This window comes from Camelus bactrianus, chromosome 3 (assembly GCF_048773025.1).
Source record: "Camelus bactrianus isolate YW-2024 breed Bactrian camel chromosome 3, ASM4877302v1, whole genome shotgun sequence".
NCBI lineage: Eukaryota > Metazoa > Chordata > Mammalia > Artiodactyla > Camelidae > Camelus > Camelus bactrianus.
The window spans coordinates 80,875,396-80,898,110 of NC_133541.1; the positions used below are offsets into that span (position 1 = coordinate 80,875,396).

General features: G+C 35.4%; 1 protein-coding gene across 1 annotated transcript in view; it reads right to left on the reverse strand.

The window, feature by feature from the left end:
- Window positions 1-21,242, reverse strand: part of PGGT1B (protein geranylgeranyltransferase type I subunit beta) — a 42,921-nt gene extending 21,679 nt beyond the window's left edge. The window contains exons 1-4 of the mRNA XM_010971506.3: window positions 20,738-21,242; window positions 16,192-16,310; window positions 4,094-4,161; window positions 221-372 (exon numbers count right to left, since the gene is read on the reverse strand). Of these exons, the coding sequence (XP_010969808.1) occupies window positions 221-372; window positions 4,094-4,161; window positions 16,192-16,310; window positions 20,738-20,877 (479 nt within the window). The 5' untranslated portion in view covers window positions 20,878-21,242. The remainder of the gene's footprint in view (window positions 1-220; window positions 373-4,093; window positions 4,162-16,191; window positions 16,311-20,737) is intronic.
- Between the last annotated feature and the right edge of the window lie 1,473 nt (window positions 21,243-22,715).

Below are 22,715 nucleotides of genomic sequence, written 5' to 3' on the forward strand. Positions count from 1 at the left end.
AATGAAGTTCTGCTACTGTGATTATTTTTATTTGCATTCATATAAGAAATCTTTAATTGACTAGGCACTTAAAGCATATGTATATAGTGAACTTTAGGTGGTGCTAGTAAGACTTTATGATAAACTCTACAGTTCTAGTATACTATATCCATTTTTAGTTCCAAAAGATTTTTCTTAAAAAAAAAAAGAAAAAAGACAAGTAACACAGAATGACCCATACCTTCCATCTTCTAGCTGAAGGGCTCTCAAGCCTGCTAAGCAAGCTTCTTTATTTACTCGGCTTAGGTCGTCTCCAAGAATAACTAGGCATGAAAGGCCAGTGTAGGTCATTGCTATGTGGCCACTATCATAAGGATGAGCGGTTCCGGGATTCTAAATTCAAAATTAGTATGTTAATTAGAAAACTGAAATAAAATCTGATTTCATTATGTAATTTGACACAAGGTTTCAGTAAACAGTAAAATTAAATGTTGGTTATACTGACTTCTACAGACACCGGACAGAGAAAAACAAAATGCAATTTTATGCATGTCTCAACGTAAGTATGACAGCATATTTTCCAGGCTACATAATTTTAAAATTTATCCTTAAGCTTTATGGAAACAGATCTGATATTCAAATAAATCACATTATTTCAACTTCATATTTAACTAACCATATCGCTTATAATTTAAGTCTTATAAAGTTAGAAAAGCATGTAGAAAATAAAATTCTTTTATGTTATACGCAAATTAAACACCACAGTGGTAATCACCATTTAAAAATACTACAAAACAATAGCTGAAAAACCTTATTCTGTTCTCATATACAGTTTAATTTGCATCTCTAATAATATTAACACTTAGAATAGCAAATAACAAAAAAACACAAAGAAATCAAGATACTAATATTGAAAAATTCTCTAGAAATAAAATAATCCAACTTTTAAAATTTAAAGCCCAAATGAGTATTGATTGCAAAAACTGTTTTTTGAAGAAACTTTTACAAACTAGTAATTGCCCAGGTAGAGCTGGGAAGTCAAACTAGGAAATTCATACTACCACAATATATATTAGATTTTAGTTTTATTGATTTAACTGTTTCAAAAAACTATAAGCAGTTAAGTTTTATAAAACGTCTGACTCCAGTTGGCAGTGACATGGATAAAATCTGAATTAAAAACTTATTATGCCAAGTAACTTTACATTCCACAACACACAAAGCATTTACAGTTTTACAATTATTTTTCAATAGTCAGCCAATCATATTAATTAGTTATTTTACTAAAAAACATGATTTCATTAAAAAACATCAAATTTCACACTGTACTAATTTATTTCTCACTTTAAGAAAGTTTAAATTTTGATAGAATAAGAGTGTATTTTAAATTCATCTTTCTCATAGGCTTTCCTTCTGTTTTAGTTTGGGCTCATCCATAATTGCCTCAAATACTAGAACTGCTCATAATACTAGAAAGTTAAAATGAAGCTTGTACTAGGGTTTTGGTTAAAACAGACTCCTTTGCCTCTACAATAAAAGTTAACCTTTACAACTACTGAAAGGTATGGCTCCGCTACTCATTGGCTTGCTTCACTTTCCTCATCCTGGAAAATGGAGATGTTAGTACCCATCTCACAGGGCTACTGTGTGGATTAAGTGCAGCTACTGTCTATGGAGACGCTAGTTCCCTTACTGATGCTGCAAGTGCAAGGCAGGTATCAAAAGGGCCACTACTTCTTTGGAGTCATGAACAAGGGGCTTGGAACCACCAGTGGCTTAATCAGAATACTTTCCCGCTCACTGACCTTCTGTGGTTCTTCACAGAACAAGTTTGCAAGGTGTCCAATATCCTCTATAATCTGAACTCACCCCACCTATCCAGTCTTACTATACAACGCATTCCTTATACGGTCTCACAAATAGGAGAAGCAAATTTTCATCTTGGTATCTGTTTCATCCTAAGTTCCTCCTTAGAACTCAAGCTCTTACACTCCTGGATATTCTATTCCACATTTATAACTTCCTTCTTAGAACTTCTGTAACATTTCAGTTTTTGGTACTTAAACGAAATATCTGCTATGGTAAAAGCACTATGGGGAATCTGAACATAAATCAAATGTAGACTTTAACCTTGAGGGTAGAAGAGAGGTCTACTTGAATAATTACAATACAAAGTAGAAGGTAGTGTCATGATGGATACACAATAATAAATACATGAATTTAAATAAAGGATTCTTTTTCTCAGCAGAAGAGGAGCTTGGTTAGAAACAGATGGAAAGGAGGCTTTATAAGCAGAAGAAAAAGTAAAAGCAAAGCAGAGAAGGAGAATTCCAGGCTATGTAGAATGTGTTAAGGACAGTACATAATTTAATAGAGAATATGGGATTTGCTGAAGGAAAACACTAAGAAAAGTGGGTTGAGAGGATCCATTAGTGTTTCTCAAAAAGTGTTCTATGGCCACTGAAGATCCTGGCATTCTTTCAGGGAGGTAAATGGCCCACAGGTGGTTTCAGAAGAAAAATTGGTGATACTATTTTATTTATGCATTGTACTGGAAAAATCCTATGTGCCTCCTCAGATTCTCTTGGCTTCATCTGTCTCCCGACTCTCAGCCATCACCCTTAGAGACAACTCCCTGTGGGCTGATATGATTCCACCTGTCGTCTCTAGCTCTTTCTACCACTCAAGATTTAGATGAATGCAATACAGCACGGAGTGGGAACTAGCTTCCCCAGAAAATAAAAAGGTCTAGATCAATTAAAGGCCAAAAATGGGTTTCAGGAAAGTCCGTGAATGAAATGCAAAAATTTGTTTCTTCTTAAATTTTATTCTTGTTATTTCAAAAATGCCTTGGGAGAGGGGTGGGGTAGGAGGAAAGCAGGCTGTCTCTTGAAAGTAACATTATCAAAGAACTGTTTTACTCCAACAAGTGTAGGTATACACCTGTATAGGGTATGGTGCTGTATGACTGTCATCATTATCAATGTCATGCCTTTCGGATATCCTGCCTATTAAGACTAAATGGAGAGCTATCTCTATTCAGGACTGGCTTAAGTTGGAAAGTATTATATAAATGGGAAAAAAAGGACACATTTTATGCATTCTTTGTTTTTAGATTCCCTGCTAAAAGCAACGGGCACGCATGATTGGAGACACCTTGGCAAAGTCATTCAACCTTGACACAGGCAAGCTGGTCTACAGTTTAAGGCAGAGGAAGAAAGTTGAAGCAGTGTCTCTATCAAATCATGTCACCTTCTCCAAAATCACTGCTATTTATTCCAAAATTTTGAAGCAGAGTTTGGGAAAACTGGCATCACACCATTTACCTTCAGCTTGGACCTGGATGTAAATCTTGATGTACACAGTACAGCCAGATACTGGCTTGTAAGCATTATATAAGCAGACTGACCCCATCAAGGAAAAAGTTAATCTTCTGTCAGGTCTCTTTCCACAAAATGATGCCAATTTCTCTGTTTTTTTACTGTAGAGAAGTATTTTGTGTACGGATGAAACACCTAAAAAAAGTTTATTTGGAGTCTGCTTCTTTGAAGAAGAAAAAAGCTTCTCACTTTGTTAGGACTCACTGATTTCTACACCTGCATGTGCTCGTACCAAAGCCTCTGCCTATAACCCTGAAGACAGTCTGTCTATCGTCACAAAGGTCATAATTCATCACCACTTAGGTCCCCAACCACTACCTAGGCAAGAGCTTTTTCTTTCATTCCTAAGAAATGTGAGCCAAATGTAAAATCCTTCTCTAACACCTGGAAGAGTTCACTGGTTTCTTAGAGAACAAATATCAAACACTTGAGTTCTTTATTTCCATTTTCTCCAGGAAATCACCAATAATTTTTTATAAACATACATGACAGTAAGACAGAGATAATTTTTCTAACAACAGGAATTTCTCTGTGTTTATATACTGTGCCTTCTTTCAGGAAGTAAGGTGGGTATAGCTTTCCCTTAAAGAGTTCCAGCTCATAATACACATTATTAGACAGCATTTACCTACACTGAAACTTGGAAGCTTGGTTCTTGCCCTATACTTTCTTAGTTTTCTTTCTCACTAAAATCTCTCCCCCACCCTCTTCCTCCTAGTCCAAACAGAACTAACCTTTGATGGATTGAATGGAATACCCAGGTAGGAAGAGCCTCGGAAACCACAGCGGTTTAGATTTGATCCTAGAAAATAAAAACATGTACTTATTTAAAATGTACTTTATTTTTGTACAGATTCTAAAGCAGTTCAATTATACAATCTTTCAGAGAGTATTTTGGTACCAAAGCTTTGTCACTGTCTCCATTTTAATGCTAATGTTGAATGCTTACTAGGTGCTTCATGAGAACTTCTTCATTTAATTTCTGAGTAAGTCCAAATCAAAATAATGATTTCCTACCACGTACCTTTAAGTCTACCTCACTGCATACAAAATGCTTTCATACTTTTCCTAAATGAGCATTTTTCATGTAATCAACATACTCAGTCCCTCATTCTACAGAACAGAAAGCAGAAGAAGCCCAGATGCGAAGTGACATGTTCAAGCTAATGGCTGGTTAGCAACACAAAAGAATCTAGAATCCTAATGTCCCATCCTGTGTCTTTTTACTTTAACTCACTGTTTCTTTACAGGGTAGCAAGCTAAAGGTATAACTGCTCTATAGTCACAGAAAATATATGTACCTTGTATTTTAGTATTAGACAGACCTTCATCTGAGTCCAATAACACACTTTGCTTTGAAGTACAAAAGAACACTTTAAGTTAGCACTTCGCCTCCTGCTTATTCAAAGTATATTTACTCGTGTGTTTTTCTACCTAAAAATTTTCAATTTTTCAAGTTATCAATGGACTAAAATTGGGAACTTAAGAAAGAAAATAGTTACTACATGCATGAAAAGGGAACCCTTGTGCATTATTTGATGGGAATGAAAACTGGTAGCCGTTATGGAAAACACTATGGAAGTTTCTCAAAAAATTAAAAATAGAACTACCATATGATCCCGTAATTTTACTTTTGGGTATATATCCAAAGAAAATGACATCATTATCTCAAAGAGATATATGTACTCCCATGTTCACTGCAGCATTATTCACAATAGCCAAGACAAGAAAACAACCTAAGTGTCCAACAATGGATGAATGGATAGAGAAAATGTGAGATATATATATATGATATATATATATATATATATATATATATATATCTCATATATATATATATCATATACATATATGATATATATATATAATGTCATATATATGTCACACACATATACATACACATAGACACAAGGGAATATCAGTCAGCCATCAAAAAGGAGGTCCTGTCTTTCATAACAATGTGGATGAGCCCTGAGCATTATACTATGTGAAATAAGCCAAAGACATATAGTCTAAGTTCTTACTTATAAGTGCAATCTAAAAAAGCTGAACTCATAGAAATAGAGAGTAGAATAGTGGTTATCTGGCCTGGCACAGAGCAGGGTGGGAAGATGCTGGCCAAACGGTACAAACTTTTAACTATAGGATGAGTAAGTTCTGGGGATCTAATATATGTACAGCATGGGGAATATAGTTAACAATATTGTATTGTATACTTAGAAGTTGTTAAGGCAGTAGACCTTAAATGTTATCCCCCCCCCTTACATACACACACACAAAGAGGAAATTATGTGAGGAGAATGCGAGTTTTAACTATTCTTATTGTGGTAAGCAGTTTACAATATATACGTGTATCAAATAACCATGCTGTACACCTTAAACTTACATATGCTACATGTCAATAATATCTCAAAAAAGCTGGAAAAAAATTTAAAAATATAAATGAAGAAAGTTATACCCACAGTAAGAAAATAATTATGGTTTTGAGAACTATTATAAAATCAGCATGATAGATACAGAAGGTAGGAATGTCGTACCAACAGACCGTACATGCTATTAAAAAAATCAAGTTGCTTTAAAAATAGGCTCCGATGTGAGGAGCTAACTTCCTATTTCTTATGACTGGTCCCTGACTAATAACTGGTATTCACTCTTATTTTTCTCCAAATAGGTACTGTATGCTACTCAGCTTTATATCCCCTGAAATACTTAGAGTAGCAGCCTATATATTAATTCTATGAGTAATTTAGGAAACTTTACTCCTAAATTTAAAACTCTCCACCAAGCATCTTCACCCTATTAACCGAAAAAAAATTTTTTTAAAAGAATACTATCTAATAGTGATAATGATTTTGATGAACATGGTTCTCTTACCTTTGCTCAATACTCTTAAATTGGTAAGTTATTTATTAAGACTTGCCAATGTATAATGAGTTATGAAAAGGCTCACACTCTTTGACTTGGTAATGATGCACCTGAAAATCTACTCCAGGACCTTCAAGTATGAGATGGTCATATGCACAAAAACACTCGCTATAGTATTATGAAAATAAAAATTGTGAAGTGACACTAAAGTCCACCAGGTTACATATAATACACTATAGCTATTCAAAGGAACATGATATTGCTATTAAAAGTAGTCAATAGGGAAAACTATGTAGTAATATACAGAAATGTATTTGATCAAGTTAGGCGAAAAAGTAGGATACAAAATATATGTGCACTATGTTTATAATCAAGCAAAGTGTGCTTATCGTCAAAGCCTGGAAAGGAATAAATAAAATAATATTGTGTGCGATGACACAAATAAAGGTGACTTTTGTTCTCGGAATTAGTCATCGTTGTCATCACAAATTACCACAAACTTAGTGAGTTAAAATAATACCCCATTTATTATCTCACAGTTCTGTAAGGTCAGAAGACTAAGGCAGGTCTCACTAGGCTCAAATTAAAGTGTTGGTAGGGCAACATTCCTTACTGGAGGCCTGGGGAACAATCTGCCTCCAAGTTCATTCAGGTTGTCTGGCAGAATCAGGTTCCTTGTAGTTGGGGACTAAGGTCTCCATTCCTTTGCTAGTTCTTGGCTGGGGGAACCCCTTAGCACTTAAGGTCGCGCTTGCCGTTTTTTGCATCTGGGCCCTTGTATCTCAGAATCAGCAATGGTGCTCATATCCTTCTCATGCTTAGACTATCTCTGGCTTCCCCTTCTGCAGCACCTCTCTTTTGCCCTTTTACACTGCATTTCTGACTAACTCTTCTGCCTTCTTCTCTATTACGATTACACTAGGTCTGTATATATAACACCCATACGTAATCTCCACATTTTAAGGCCAGCTAATTAGTATCTTAACTTCATCTGCAAAATATGTAGTAACTAGATTAGTTTTTGATTGAATAACCAGGTAACAGGAACTCTGGTGGGGGTAGGGGGGACATCTTTAAAATTCTGCCTAATACCCCCTTCCATATTCCAAACTGGATGTAATATTGTACTTGTAAAATCTAAAAATACATTATTCCTTCCTTACCAAGCCATGGATGCCTTTATCCTTTTATAGTTGCTTGTTTTAATCTCTCTTTAATTGGGGGAGGGGTAATGTCAAGTAATATTTTCCTAGGTTCTCTATTCCATCTGATGCCTAAAATGTTTTCCTATTGTGACTTAAATTTTTGAAATCAGTTTCTTTTTTCCTTAGGATTGCCTTTTTATAGCTTTTTATAGCCTTTCAAGCTACTGACTTGCTGATGGTTCTCTATGAAAATCAAATCCTGTTTCTACTTTTGATGGAAGAAAGCTCTGATTCCATGTTTTAGGTCTGAGTTTATACTTCCCTTAGGAAGCTTTTCTGGAGCCTCTACTAAGTTAGAGAATTCTGCCAGGTGTTTTATACAGAAGCTGATATGTAGTAAGGGTTTGATAGATATGTTTCTGAACGAAATTATTTCCTTAGAAATAAATGAATGAATGATATTTCTATTTGCTCATTTCTATGTTTTTATATTACTTAAACTACTAACTTTTCTGAAAAGTAGCAAGAATACTGATGCTTAAAAATACCATAAAAGGTTAGGAAACTGCCACATGGACACTTGGAATCAAACTCAAGATTCTATTCTTACTAGCACTGGGTTCCACAGACAGGTAACAACCTCTCTGAGCTGGTTTCCTCCGTTTTTGAACTAGGAACAATAATATATTGCAAGCAATGTCTAGCAGCGTTCTTGTAAAGATTAAAGGTCATGTTTAGATTGTGTTCACCACAGTGACTATGGCTTAAATAAACAGTAATCATTTAAAATCGTTTTATCAAAAGTGAAATAGGAGGAAATAAACAGCTTCTGTTACAATTTATCAATGAAAGTTTCTTTAAAATAAAAAAAAATGCCTTTCCTTCCCTTTTCAAAAAGGAGTACATATTGTCATCTTAAAAAATTCACGAGGTAATTCTTTCTGGTTTCTGTCAAGATCTGTCTGCTATTGTGTGCATTCCTTTATGATTCTGATAAGCTTACTTATTCATGATAATTATTAAAGTATAAACATGCAATTTATTCCAAATTTACAACTGGATGCGTATACAGGGTAAAGTTTAAACTTCTTTGGCAGTTATTAAATAGCACCATCTAGTGTTCCTATTCAGTAGTAACAAGGCAAACAAAGTGTGGTCTGACTGACCAAAAGAATCAAGTATAGTGGGGAAAAATATAGATGGTTTTGTGTCTTAATCCTGGCCCACATCAAAACCCTCAGAGTAGGGCTTGAACAATCAAATATTAGAAAGAAAAACAATCCCTGTCTGATCGAGAACCACTGATTCAGTGAATGCATCCATAAAGTCAAATTAGTTTATCTTGTTATATAGTAGTTTAGACACCTGTATCTCATAAAAACTCAGGTTACATAAAAAATGAAACACGGCAGATAGAAAGAAAAGGAGAAGCAGCAAAAATGGGAATATGTACACGAATGTAATATATATACACGTGAGTATGTAGAGTGATGTGTTACTAGAGAATATAATGTGTTTAGCTATCAACTATAAGGAAAACAATCCCTTTACCTGCATGCCTGCACCTGAAAGACAACTGTTAAGCTATAAAGCTGACTCCTGCCTGATGACTGGGTCATATCTCACTTTACAACTTACGATTTTACTATTAAACTCATAATAAACACCATCTACATGTCAAGCATCATAAAGACAGTGCATTTAGATATTTCTAAAAAACATAGAAAATCGTTATAAGCCAATAGAATGTAAAACTTCAATGAGAGTTTAAAAAGATTTTTATTAGCAGTTAACTTTTACTTTTCATAGGAAGAAAGGTATGTATTTCCCCTCTTTTGAGAGAAAATTTTATTGTGAAAGATAAAAATACATTAAAAATTGTACTGCTTCTAATAAATGTTCTCCTAGGGCAAATTTCTACCCAGGCAATAGAAATAAAAGCAAAAATAAACAAATGGGACCTAATGAAACTTATAAGCTTTTGCACAGCAAAGGAAACCATAAATAAAACAACCACCTATGGAAAAGAAGAAAATATTTGCAAATGATGCGACTGACAAAGGCTTAATTTCCAGAATATATGAACAGCTCATACAACTTAATAAGAAAAAAGAAAAACAACCCAATCCAAAAATGGGCAGAAGACCTAAACAAGCAATTCTCCAATGAAGACAAATACAAATGGTCAATAGGCATATGAAAAATGTTCAGTATCGCTAATTATCAGAGAAATGCAAACCAAAACCAAATCTCACACCAGTCAGAATGGCCATCATTCAAAGTCCACAAACAATAAATGTTGGAGAGGGTGTGGAGAAAAGGAAACCCTCCTACACTGTTGGTAGGAACGTAGTCTGGTGCAGCCATTATGGAAAACAGTATGGAGATTCCTAAAAAAAATTAAAAATAGACTTATCATGTGATCCAGCAATCCCAATCCTGGGCTTATATCTGGAGGGAACTCTAATGTGAAAAGATACATGCACCCCAATGTTCATAGCAACACTATAAACAATAGGCAAGACACAGAAGCAACCTAAATGTCCACCAACAGATGACTGGATAAAGAAGCTGTGGTATATTTATACAATGGGATACTACTCAGCCATAAAAAATAATAAAATAATGATGCCACTTGCAGCGACATGGATGGACATGGAGATCGTCATTCTAAGTGAAGTAAGCCAGAAAGAAAGAAAAATGTCATATGATATCACTTATATGTGGAATCTAAAAAATAAAAAACATAAAGAAAAAAAGAGGACACTAATGAACTCATCTACAAAAGAGAAACAAGAATCACAGAAACAGTAAACAATCTTATGGTTACCGGTGGGGAGGGGGGCGGGTGGGAAGGGATAAATCTGGGAGTTTGAGATTTGCGAACTACTATATACGAAAATACAGGAAAAAATTTTCTTCTGTATAGCACAGGGAACTATATTCAATATCTTGTAACAAACTTTAATGAAAATGAATATATGTATATGTATGCACGACTGGGATATTATGCTGTACACCAGAAATTGACACATTGTAACTGACTATACTTCAATAAAAAACAAAACAAAACAAAAGAACAGCTCTTTGGCTAAAATATCGCCACACTATTAATGGTGGTCATGCTGCTTAGATATAATTCAAAACTCGACTTGGTAATGTCTTAACTTTCTAATCCTCATTCTGAAAGTCAGATTTTTGCACTGAGCAACAGAATTCAAGTGAGGAATATGGTAATTTTTTATGTAAAAAATGGATATTTATATTTTACAGCTATAGAAATAATCCTTCACAGGTCTCAAGAAACACAAGGTTTCCTAGTAAAAGGACACACTTTACACAACTCCTTGTTTCAGGATGTCGGGAAACAAGGTAAATAAAATATTCTATAGTTTAAAAATGTCTTTTTATATCTATTTTCTAAATTTAACATATTAGTTTTAGAATAAGACCTAGATCAATTAAACAGAAGGTGGTAAGAGACTTTTTTCCACAGAAATTAGAAATTTAATACTGTCTCATCCAACAAAATAGTAAACTGAAAATTCAGAATCGCAGTTGGACTGTGAAAAGATCTGTGGTACAGCCTACCAGACATGTGACTAGTGGCAGCTGGGGACCGACCAACCACTGTGAAATTATCTTTGCAAAAAATTCTTGATCCACAATGCTTCCCAAACAGGTGCTCTATAATTTCTAAAATTTGCAACATGCTCAATTTAGCCACATGAAACTATACTTAAGTTTTTTAGCATGTTATTTTAAAAATGCAGCAATCTTACTGAAAAGAAATCTACTAAAAAATAAAATCATTTAACATTTTACCTTTTAATATTAAACCACCTTATCTACATTTCCAAACACTTAATACTAATGTTCTATAAGCTCTTAAAGAACAGATACCAGATTTATTTTCCTTTAGACCCAGAAGACAGCCTCAGAGCTCTCATGAAAAAAAAACCATATCATAGAAAAACATACATGATAATAGAGCACCTATTTCATTGGATCAGTATTAGAAAAATTGAAAATAAGAAACAGAAAACTATTCTAATTTTGCCTCCAGCACTAACTAGCTATATTACTGTGAACAAATTATAACTCTCTCTGGATCTTAATATCCTTACTTGTAAAATGATGGACTATAATACTGTTGGTTTGGTTTTAGCTCCAAAGTTCTCCAGTTGTGCCCCTGATAAGAGAGGGTAACATAAACTCCCAGCCAGATCCTTTGTGTTTCCTAACTACTTCCTGATGTTGATGAGAAGGGCTCCCAATCCTCCAATGCTCTAACCACACGTTTATTACTAGGATACTACTAGGTTCTTTACAACCCTGGAATTAAATGGAAGGCCAGGGTTAATTGTGATTAAATATTCACAAGGTACTTAAGTGCCACACATGATAGTCTCCACTAGGGACCCCATATACTTCTACAGTAAAGCAGCACTGGGACTTGGAGTCAGAAGCCAGAGATTTCAGTCTGACTCTACTGCTTAAAATCTGTGTGTGGCCTCAGGTAGGTCTCTTAATCACTCTGCCTCTCACTTTCCCCTTCAGAAGAAGGCACAAACTTGATGTATCTGACAATGCTCTGAAAATTATAAAATATTAATATCTGTGTATAAGTAGGTTTAGTTTTTAATTATTTTTGTTGTGCTTTGAAGAGAGGTTAAGTTACAGATTTTTTGGACTTGAATTTTTTAATAGGGAAAGATTTATTTTAAGTATTTAAACAATGCATATACTAGAATAAAACTAAAGTATCTTATCCTGCCATCCCCTACCTCTGGTCCCATCTTCCTCCTTCATAAAGACTCCCTATGAATGTTCTTCCTAAACACTGATGTTCATAGATTACTAAAACAAAACACCCCCGTACATGTTGGTATTTATCATTTAACTATATATGATGAGCAGTTTCATGTCAGTACATACATAGATCTCAATCACTTTACTACTGCACAGAACTCTTTACTAGATCATAGTTTATTTAACTGTTTCACTTTTGCTGAATATCTATTTTGTTCCTAATTTGTCATGATAACAAACAATGTCAAAACAAACATTCCTCTATACAGTTTTTTGTGCACATCTATTAGTCTCCTGAGATTAGTAAGAACTTACCACAAATCTGGTAGCTTTAAACAACAGAAATTGATTTTCTTATAGTTCTGGAGCCCAGAAGTCCAAAATCAAGCTGTTATTAGGGCTAGTTCCTTCTGGAGGCTCTGAGGGAAAATCCATTTCATGTCCCTCTCTTAGTTTCTAGTGGCTGTGGGCAATCCTGGTGTTCCTTATAGTGCTGACCCATCACTCTTATCTCTGCCTTTGTCTTCACATGGCCTTCCCCTTTGGGTCTCATATCTCCCTCTCCCTTCTCTTGTAAGGATACCAGTCACTGATTGTGAGATCCTTACCTTAATTACACCTTACCTTAATTACCTTAAGCCCTAATTCCAAATATGGTCATATTCTGAGGTTCTGGGTGGACATACATTTTAGGGGCCATTATTCAACTAACTAAAACACACATGAGAATATGTGAGGGTTAAAAATTATACTTCTAAAATGCCCTTCCAAAGATTACAATAATTTTCACTTCCATCAAAAGAAAGTGGTCTTTCCCTCATATACTTACCAGCTTTTAAAAGCTTTTTCCTAAATTGATGTGTTAGGTAAAAAACAATGTAACATCCTTATTTCTATTTTAGCTCCCTATTTCTAGAATTGGTTAATTCTCTTTTCATGTATTTATGACTATACTTCTCTGTGAACTACCTATTCATAAACCTTGTCATTTTTTCTCAATCTTTAATAATTCCTTATAATCTGGATAGTTATATTTTGCCTATTATATATATTGGCATAATTTCTTCCAAGTCTGTCACTTACCTACATAACATTTAAAAATATTTATTCATTCAAATCTACCAATCTTTTCCTTTATGGTCTCTGGGTTTTGTTTAACATTTTAAGATTTTTAAATTCCCTAAGATTTTATGTGATATCACAAACTAGGACAAATACAGAGCTATGAGTTTTAGAAAGTATATTCTATGCAGTCTGCCAATGCCTTATGAATGAGAAAATATTTGAGGAGCCAGAGGATGCTCTAGGCTAAATGTGTAAATATAGAAAAGAGGAACAGTAAAGTAGGAAAAGGTACAGGTGATTTAGCAGTCCAACAACTGCTGATACACAGCAATGCTTTAGGCACCGAAAGAAAAAGAAATGTAAGAGACGCATTCCCTGCCCTCCAGAAGTTTACAATTCAGATGTAAGCAAAAATATTTTAAGCAACAGTTAACCTTCAATGACTGAAAAAATTAAAAATTAGCAATGGGCTTCAATCCAATGAAGTCCATGGAGTTCAAAAGTACAATGGGAAAGAGAATTCTGATGAATCTCTAAACAGATGGTAAGTACCAACTCTAATTCAAAAAAATTTTTTAAACTTTCATCAGAGAGTAATAAACAGCTCAATGAACTTTTGCAAAGTAAACTCACCTGTATAACCAGCACTCAGATCAAGAAAAAGTACTTGACCAGCACCCTAGAAGCCCATCCTAATTACTTCTTGTCACTCCCTAAAAGCTCAGATTGGTTTTACCTACTTTTCAACTTTGTATAAATGGAAAAATACACTACATACTTCTTATCTCAAAACATGTTTGTGACATTCAACCAAATTTTTGCATATAAGACTAGATTGTTCTTCCCCGTTACTGTATAGTATTCCATTGTGTGAATTCGAATATATCATTTACACTACACTTATATCATTACATCTAACACCTATTACACTAATGATGGGTGGTGTGCATATTCCTACTTATGGACTCTTGTGAAAAATACTGCTGTGAACATTCTAGTACCCATCTTTTGGTGAAGACATGCTTTCAATTCTGTTGGGTACGTACATACTAGGGAGTAGAACTGCTGGGTCACAGAATATACATATGCTCAGTTTTAGTAAATACTGCCAAAGAGGAGTTGTAAAATAACAGCTGTAGTTGTACGACATTCTCATTTTCATTTTGGCCCTTCTAGTGAGTATGTAGCAAACACAATTATTAGGGATAATATGAAAGTTTAGATAACAGTCAACAAATCTCTCACAATAAAAAAATCAAACAATGAGAAAAGAAGGCTTTAAAAAGAATATGAGTATTAATTAGATCAAACATGGAGCCAGCAAACAGTCCTTAAAAGTGGATAAAAATGTAAGAAAGACTAGTGTTCTGGTAACCGTAACCTATAGCATAAGTTCTTTCATTAAAATGCAGTGGTCTCTACTTTTCTAGAGAGACAACAGCTACTTTATTCTAAGGAAATAAGTATTGTAAATAACTTATAAAAGTAATACAAAATGTATTTTAGCAAAAAACTTACAGATTTCCTATGTACCACAGTGTATGATTTCCTATCTGTACTAAGTGAAATATATTTAAGAAACTCCAGTGTATAATTTGATTAGGACATGTATTTTTAGTAAACAAACAAAACTAATAAAACTACCTTACACCTGTTTAATATCTAAGTTAAAAAAACCCCCAGACTTTTACCTAAACTAGTGGAAAAAAAAATCCTGAGAAAAAGGGAAAACACAAATTACTGCCACTTTGCAGGTGACTAGACTGTGACCTCACCTCAGCCACAAGTTCCTAGAGAATGAGGACCATAACGGCTCTTCTCCACAGGTTTAGCAAAATACTCTTAGCAGAACATTCAGTAATTCCTACTCGCCAAAATGTTAGACTCTGTAAGTACTGACCGGTATATCACATATAGCAGGTGAAAAGTGGTAAGATATCTATGTATTAAAATTCTGATAGATCTAGTTAAAAACGCTTCATTATCAACAAGCATAGATTTTTAAAATTATATAGAAACAAATAATGCAAACTTGAAGAAAAATAAAGTAAAAAGCCATCAAGTATGTCCAATAGCATCTGCTACTGGACCAAAGCTCTTTCTTTCTTTCTAAATAAAGCTTTAGCTTATTATTTCCCCAAAGTTCATCCAGGTGAGATTTATATATGATTAGTCCAACCAATGAAACACACAGTTAATTTATAAATGCTGACTATTAAAAGAAACGCAAGTGGTAACCAAAGATAAAAACAGCATGATTTTCTGGGAGCTTATTTGCTTGATCTAATTCAATTTAAGGTTAGAATTTTTAACATCTATAAGTTAAATCGATATTAAGTACTTTACACTTAATGGAGTGAATAAGAGTTTATAAAATTTGTGTGTATTTAGTTGATCAATAATTTATGAATTTTGAAAATGTGTTTAATTGATCAAGATGTATAAAGTTTTAAGAAGTATAAAAATTTCTTAAGTATAAGTAAAAGCTCAAAGAAACCATTAAAGAAATGCTAATGAAACATTAGAGGGAAAATGACCAGGAGACAGAAATGAAACTTTTTAACAGCAAAGAGTTTTTCAATTGAAGAGACAAAAAGAATGGTTGGGAATGAAAAATTGAGTGAATGCTACAAAAGTGATCAAACATAAATACGGAACGGAAGTAATCAACAAGCACTCATCAACACGGAAGTGCACAACACAGCAGGGTGCAGAACTGTGAATCTTTATCTAACCCCATCTCTAAACTGTTTTCTCCAGAGATTAATGATTAGACTTGGTCAGTATTGTGTTTGCATACAAGGGGAGTGTTGTATGACAAGGAAAACACAGATGAATAAAACATGCTATTATTTATAAATAAATACTAAGATTTCCTAGACCAACACATGTTATGCCAGGTGTAACTAGTCACACTAAAAATAAAATGTTAAAAACTCACTCACTGTCTTCTGTGGGAAGGACCTGCAGGGAGTAAATCCACTCTATCATATCATCTTTGTTCACCACGTCTAAGGAGTCCAACATATCTAGTCCGGAGAGTGCAAAAAATGCAATAGTCAACCTAAAAGAAAAAATATAAAATTTCATCTTAACTATAAAAACAATGAAGTCTTTCTTGTTCAGAAAAAAATAAATTCATTCTAATTTTACAATAATTCAAACAACACTCCCAACTTGCAAAAGCCAAAAAACACAACTTATTCTTACAGTTCAATATTATCAATCAAACCTTTGTTTTAATTTTTAATAAAGGGACATTTAAGGGTTAAGAAATCAATCCTTCTCATCTGAAGTATACATGAATCCACTGAAGCCAGTGTATGAGCAACCTGAAGGTTAAAAGTAGATTTAAAAAAGAGAATTTCCTGCCCCTAATCAATACAAATAAGGCCAAAAGACTGGAAAATATATAAAAATCTCAATTTTCACTGATTTGCCAAGCACTCATGCATATAGCTGGTGCTTAATTCTTAAAGATGTTAGAATAAATCTATCATTATTCAAATTTGTTTACAAATATGACCCCTTGGAAAAAACTTATAAGGAATTTTGGGAAATAAGGAAAACTTTAAAAAGTGCAAATGCATTTGCATTTCAACTCCCATTTTCCCAGAGAGGAACATTCTTTGATAAAACGGAATACTATAAAGCAAATACCCTTCCCCTCCAAGATTGTACACTAAACCAGAAATCTTAAGTGTTTTGCATTCATATAAAAACTAGTCCCTTTAGTGACTGCTTTTCATATAAAGAATTTGTTACATATAATCCCTTTCCTGTTGGGATTCATTCTACAATGTTATTTGATTCAGCATGGTTATCTCACTTTCGTATTCTCGTAATTCCTTCACTAATACTGATAAATTAAGACTTTAAATTATCTGGTCTAAAATCTTCTAGCAGAGCCACTTGACACATTCTGTAACCTTTTTAACAGAGATTCCAAGACATAATTAAGCCTTAATGCCCTATGGCAACCACTGTATATAATTAACTGCTTTCCTATACATCTAGAATGGTATCACCAACTTTAGGAGAAATCCGAGAGCAATTTAATTCCAAAAAAAGCTTAAGGGCAAAAACTAAAACTAATGAGATACTGGTACACCCAAGAACAATATACTTTGAGAAACTTACAGTGAGAGACTATCGCGATGCATAAGACACCGAGCTGGGAAGTTTCTCTTGTATTATCTCAATTTAATTCTAACAACCCACTGAAATCCACTTGAATTAGGGAAGTGATTTATCTGGATAAGATCAGGAATAAATTAAGGGCAGTGGAACCTCCCTTTATGTGGGAAGCAGTAGTTCAGAGCTCAGACTTGCAGGCAAATAAACTAGCTTCAAATCCTAGGCTGGCCAATTTCCAGTCATATGTAATCTAGGCAGGTTACCTAACCTTTTCTAAGTCTTTTCTAAGTCGTCTTCCTTATCTGTAAACTATTAAACCTCACACAGTTATTGTGCTTACTTGCTCACAAGCAAGCACTAACTAAATGGAAGCTATTATTATTGGTATTTTCCCTGATTTGAAGGGACAGGAGTAACAATCACAGTCTTACACCACAGGTTTTTTCATTGGTTGGCAACCTCCACCACTCCCTCAACGAGTCTTCTCAAAAACAAAACGATACTTTAGACATACGGAAAATTTCTACACAATACAGTGGGCACATCTGAAAAATCACAGCTCTTGGTGATAATTATGTTCCATGAGATAAGGTCTGCCTCTAATGCCTATTACCCAAACACAAATGGCAACAATATCATATAACCAAAAAAAAAAAAAGGCTCTGAACCGCCCCTGAAAAGAAACCTGTTAACTGACAAAAGCTCACAATCCAAGATCTATATTCACTTGAGTTAACTAGTAACCATCATTTTTCAGAAGTTAATATAAAAGAAAAACCTTGAGTGAAGCAACAAACAATACTTTTTAAATTTTCATAATGCAATTGCTATTAGAAAAATAAAAATAATTTCTATTGGTCAGGCTAAAAGAAACAGGGAAATAGAATGATTTTGCCAAAATGGTGGGCCAGAAAATAAGTGTCTAAACGTCTAGTTCAATATTAGCCTTCCTAAGAGTCAGCTGCTGCGTATCTATCAGTAAAAAGAACACAGGAATACCTGAATCGTCAATTTAATATTGTATCATGACACCGATACACGTGGCAGGCCCTCAATAAATGCTTGTGGAACCGAACTATAATACTAGATAAGAATGATGACTTAGTCAACACATTGTTTCATCTTAAAACTCTGGTATTAATAAAAATTTTGTGACTAGTCACCTTTGCTTAAAAAGTTGGAGCTTCTTCACAAGCACCTGAAAGTCAATTATGAATCATATACACCACAAAAAAACTTAATGCTGAACTAAGAAAAATAAAGAGTGTGAACCAGGAAAAAGAAAAGATGAAAAATTTTAAGAAACTACTACAAAAACTGATATGTACCGGTTATATGTACAGGTTAAATGTGATTATTAATTAAGCCATAAAATAACAAAAATGATGAAACATACTTAAGTGACAAACAGGAGGCATAAACAAATATAATTAATATCTCTTAACTAGTACACTGTGATATTATATATCTATTATCTAATATACAATGTCTGGTATATATCCTAAGATTATACAAAAGTTATTAAATCAACTCTTAAATTAACTGTTTAATCAGACAAGTTTTGCTGTTCTACTTATGCTATGGGCAGGATTACAGTTTACTGCCAACACTCATTAGTCTGTTTGGTTTTGTCCTTGCTGAATTTTGAAGAATAGACCAAACACAGAGGCCTTTTGAAAATGCAACCACAGACCTATACTGATAGCTACAAGCGAAGTTCAACTGTTTAACAATCAAAATCGGATGATTTTTTAATTCAAATGCTTTAAATGCACATAAAATTAATCCTCATAAGACATAAGTGTGATTTATCAGTAGATTTCTAAACATCTCATATCATTACAATCAACGGGCTGAGTTTTAGAAATGTTATCTGAGGTCTAGATATGGGCTCTGCTAGTCAATCAATACCGATGGAGAAAGGAATATTAACGACGCTTCACTCCTCCTTTACCAAAAGTTCTGTTCCTCCATCAGGGCTCAGCTTACATTATTCAACAAATATACACCTATTGCCCTCTCTTTTGCCAGATACTACTCAAGGTTCTAGTGCAATGCTGTCTCGTAGGACTTTCTGAGATGCCGGAAATGTTAAAATAAAAACAAAAGTCACTGGCCAATGTGATGACTGAGCACTTGAAATGTGGTAGCTACGGTAAACAGAGGAAGTGGCTTTTTAATCTGATTTAATTTTAACTAACAAAATTTAATAACCGAATGTGGCTAGTGGCTACCAAATTGGATGAGGCAGCCCTGGTGTTATCAAGGTAAACAAGACAAAAACTTGTCTTCATGAAGTTTACAATTTAGTGTGAAAGAAAGATATTAAACAAACAAACCAATAAATATATAATTTTAGGTGGTAACTGGAAGTAGCCTCTTTTGGAAAGGATGATTAGGGAAGGCCTAAGGAAATCCGGGTTAGGAACCTGCCCTATTGAAACTGCCTGCTTGCCTTGTTCAGCTGTCCTCCAGCACCTATCAAAATAAATATTTCTTGACCATGTATGCAGAAGTAATCTATGAAACTTCCAAAACTGACCCTGCCACGCAGTGTTCAAAATTCTCCACTCAGTTGAGAAAATACGGAAACAGATAAGAGTAAAACCAACTTGCTCTCTTCTTCCAATCCACTCCACCACAGTTGTGGAGCCTCACTTCAAACACAGCGATGCAGAGCAAAGATCGCCTCCTCCTTTCGTTATTCTCAGCCCCAGACTTTTACTCTGAATGACTAATTCACAGTTTCTTAGCCTCTGCCAGATCTAAGTCCTCAGCCAACTTCAACTCACAAGGCTACTGCAAATAAACTTTAACAGCCTTCTTCAAGCAACACTGCACCTCCTTAGTCAATCCTGTACTAGATTTACAATTCCTGGAAAGTTCCTATCTATCCAAGCTTTAGAGGCTCTCTGCCGTACCTACACATCAAACACCACACAGGCATCTAATTAGGAGTTGATGACTTTATGGAGGACAAGGAAGTATTAGTGATGCTATTTATGTAAATACGATGACAAACGCTTTGTTTTTTCCTTTCATATTCGGAAGTGAGGCCAAGTGACTCAGGTTTGGTGAAGGGGTAAAAAGGAAGCTCCAGCTTGACAGGAAAAAATGGGAAGTGAAAAGGGCAGAAACTGGAGATTCCAAAAGCCCTCGACTTAGAGCTCCCCGCAGCCCTCTCCCGGAGCTCGGGGGAATGAGGGTGACCGCAGGCGGGCCCAGGAGAAGAGGCAGTGCTGGGTGGGCGGCGGCGCAGCTCTCCGCGGGCGCCCACTTAGCCGTCAGGTTCCGCACCGCCCTTCCCGGGGGCCGGGTCCCGTGTCGGCCCCGCGGACCGTGGCCACCGGTTACCTGCTGGTCTCCAGCGAAGAGTAGCGCTCTGGCAAGACCTGGAGGCAGCGCTGGAAGAACCGCACGTGCCGGTCCCGCAGGAAATCCAGCCGCTCTCCCTCAGCGATCCCCGCCAGCCGCTCGTCCTCTGTGGCCGCCATGCTGCTACGGAAACGACGTCCGCCGCGACCCGGAAGCAATTGGCGCGCGGCACCAAGGAAACCCGAGAAGCGCCGCTGGGGTGGCAGGTGGGGAGGGGGCTTGCCCCCGTCGCTGCCGCAGGCGGTGATTAAACTACACACTCTCAACCGAAGGTCTTAACGCGGCGCTTTCTCCCTGTGATATATCCCTAGGTAGCGCACCACCCCGCCTTTTCTACTCTTAAGTCCCGAAGGTTTGGAAACACCTCGCAAGCCTTGTAAAATCAGCTCACAGATCCACAAATCCTTCCAGAACTTTCATCCTCGTTCGATGTTAGGGAAGAACTGCAAGGTCAATACCTTCAAGTTCGCTTTGAGAAAACGGCCCTAAAGAACATGAAGATGGTATATATAAAAACAGGGATGGGTCAGTATAAATTTGCCAACAGACTCATTTTTGGAAGGCCACAGTTTTAAGCTGAATATATAAAGAAATTAAACCTACAAATCAAATTATTTGGTTATGGGGATAACTAAATGCTTATTAAATAATTATTGACGCTACCAAAGTTTAGAGACGTTCCTAGTCCTTTGCGCGCGCGCGCACACACACACACACACACACACAAACTCTCCCTCTCCCTCTCCCTCTCCCTCTCCCTCTCCCTCTCCCTCTCCCTCTCTCTCTCTCTCTCTCTCTCTCTCTCTCTCTCTCTCTCCAAATAAACTCAACATATTCTCCAACTATATGTATGCTAAAAAAAAGAAAGAAATAACATGCTTCAGGCTGCTTTTTCAAAAAGAGGGATTTAAATTGTTTCAACCATATACTATTCCTTTTTAAAGTGCTCCAGGCAGTCTTGAGGGAAAAATCCACCCAAGGATCAGGCTTGAACTAGGTTTTCATAGTTAACGAACAGAAGTCTGGGGCATAATTTTAATTGTTAGCTTTCTTAGAAAATGTATTCCTTAAAAAAGTACCATACGGGCTGGAGTTACCCTAATTCACCAATCCAAAGCACCTTGCAAAATGTTAGCTACCAGTAACCGATTATTCACAGGTACTCCTGCATGTAACAAATATTGTGATAACAAACTGCCAAGTATGGGCAGAAGGGTGTCCTTGGCGCTTCCCTATAAGTATGGAAGCCACAGTCCTTGCCCTTTAGTTATGCCCAGTCCAGATAAGTTTTCACTCTATTATTACAATGAAGATCTTTGTCTCTCACTTATACATATGGACCACCCAAAGTGTGAAGACGTTCAAGGTGAAGCCATATTACATACATATAACTTACTAGAATCAACACTGCCCACTCTAGCTCAGAAAGACATTCCCTATTCAGCCTGGCACTTAAGGGGAAGCCAAATATTTCATCTGATTCTTAGTTCAAGAACCAGCAGTCTGACCCAAATCTGGAGCAAATACTTCTATGGTGAACTCATTCAGAGATAAAACACTTCCTAGGTAAGTAATCACCCACCTTCTTATGGGTGATTTTTACAGTACAAGATTTTTCACATATGCATGACAGAATCTAACTCAGACATAAAATTATTACAATTACTAGCTAAGAAGTGTAAACAGCACAAGTCTTCAAAGTGTAGGAATGATAGAGCATCTGTAAAACTGAATATTATTTAGCCATTAAATGATAATATTTCAATTATATAGAAACATACAGAAGCAATTATAGTATGGTATTTAAAATGTACTCTAAGACTAGCAACTTAAAAATATGTAGGTATACTTTTGGAAAAAGTTACCTTAGGGTAGTGGAATTATGGGTGCTTTGTAACATTTTTCCTTTAGTGTTTTTCCTAAATTTCTTATCAATATACTTTTCAATCCAGTATAA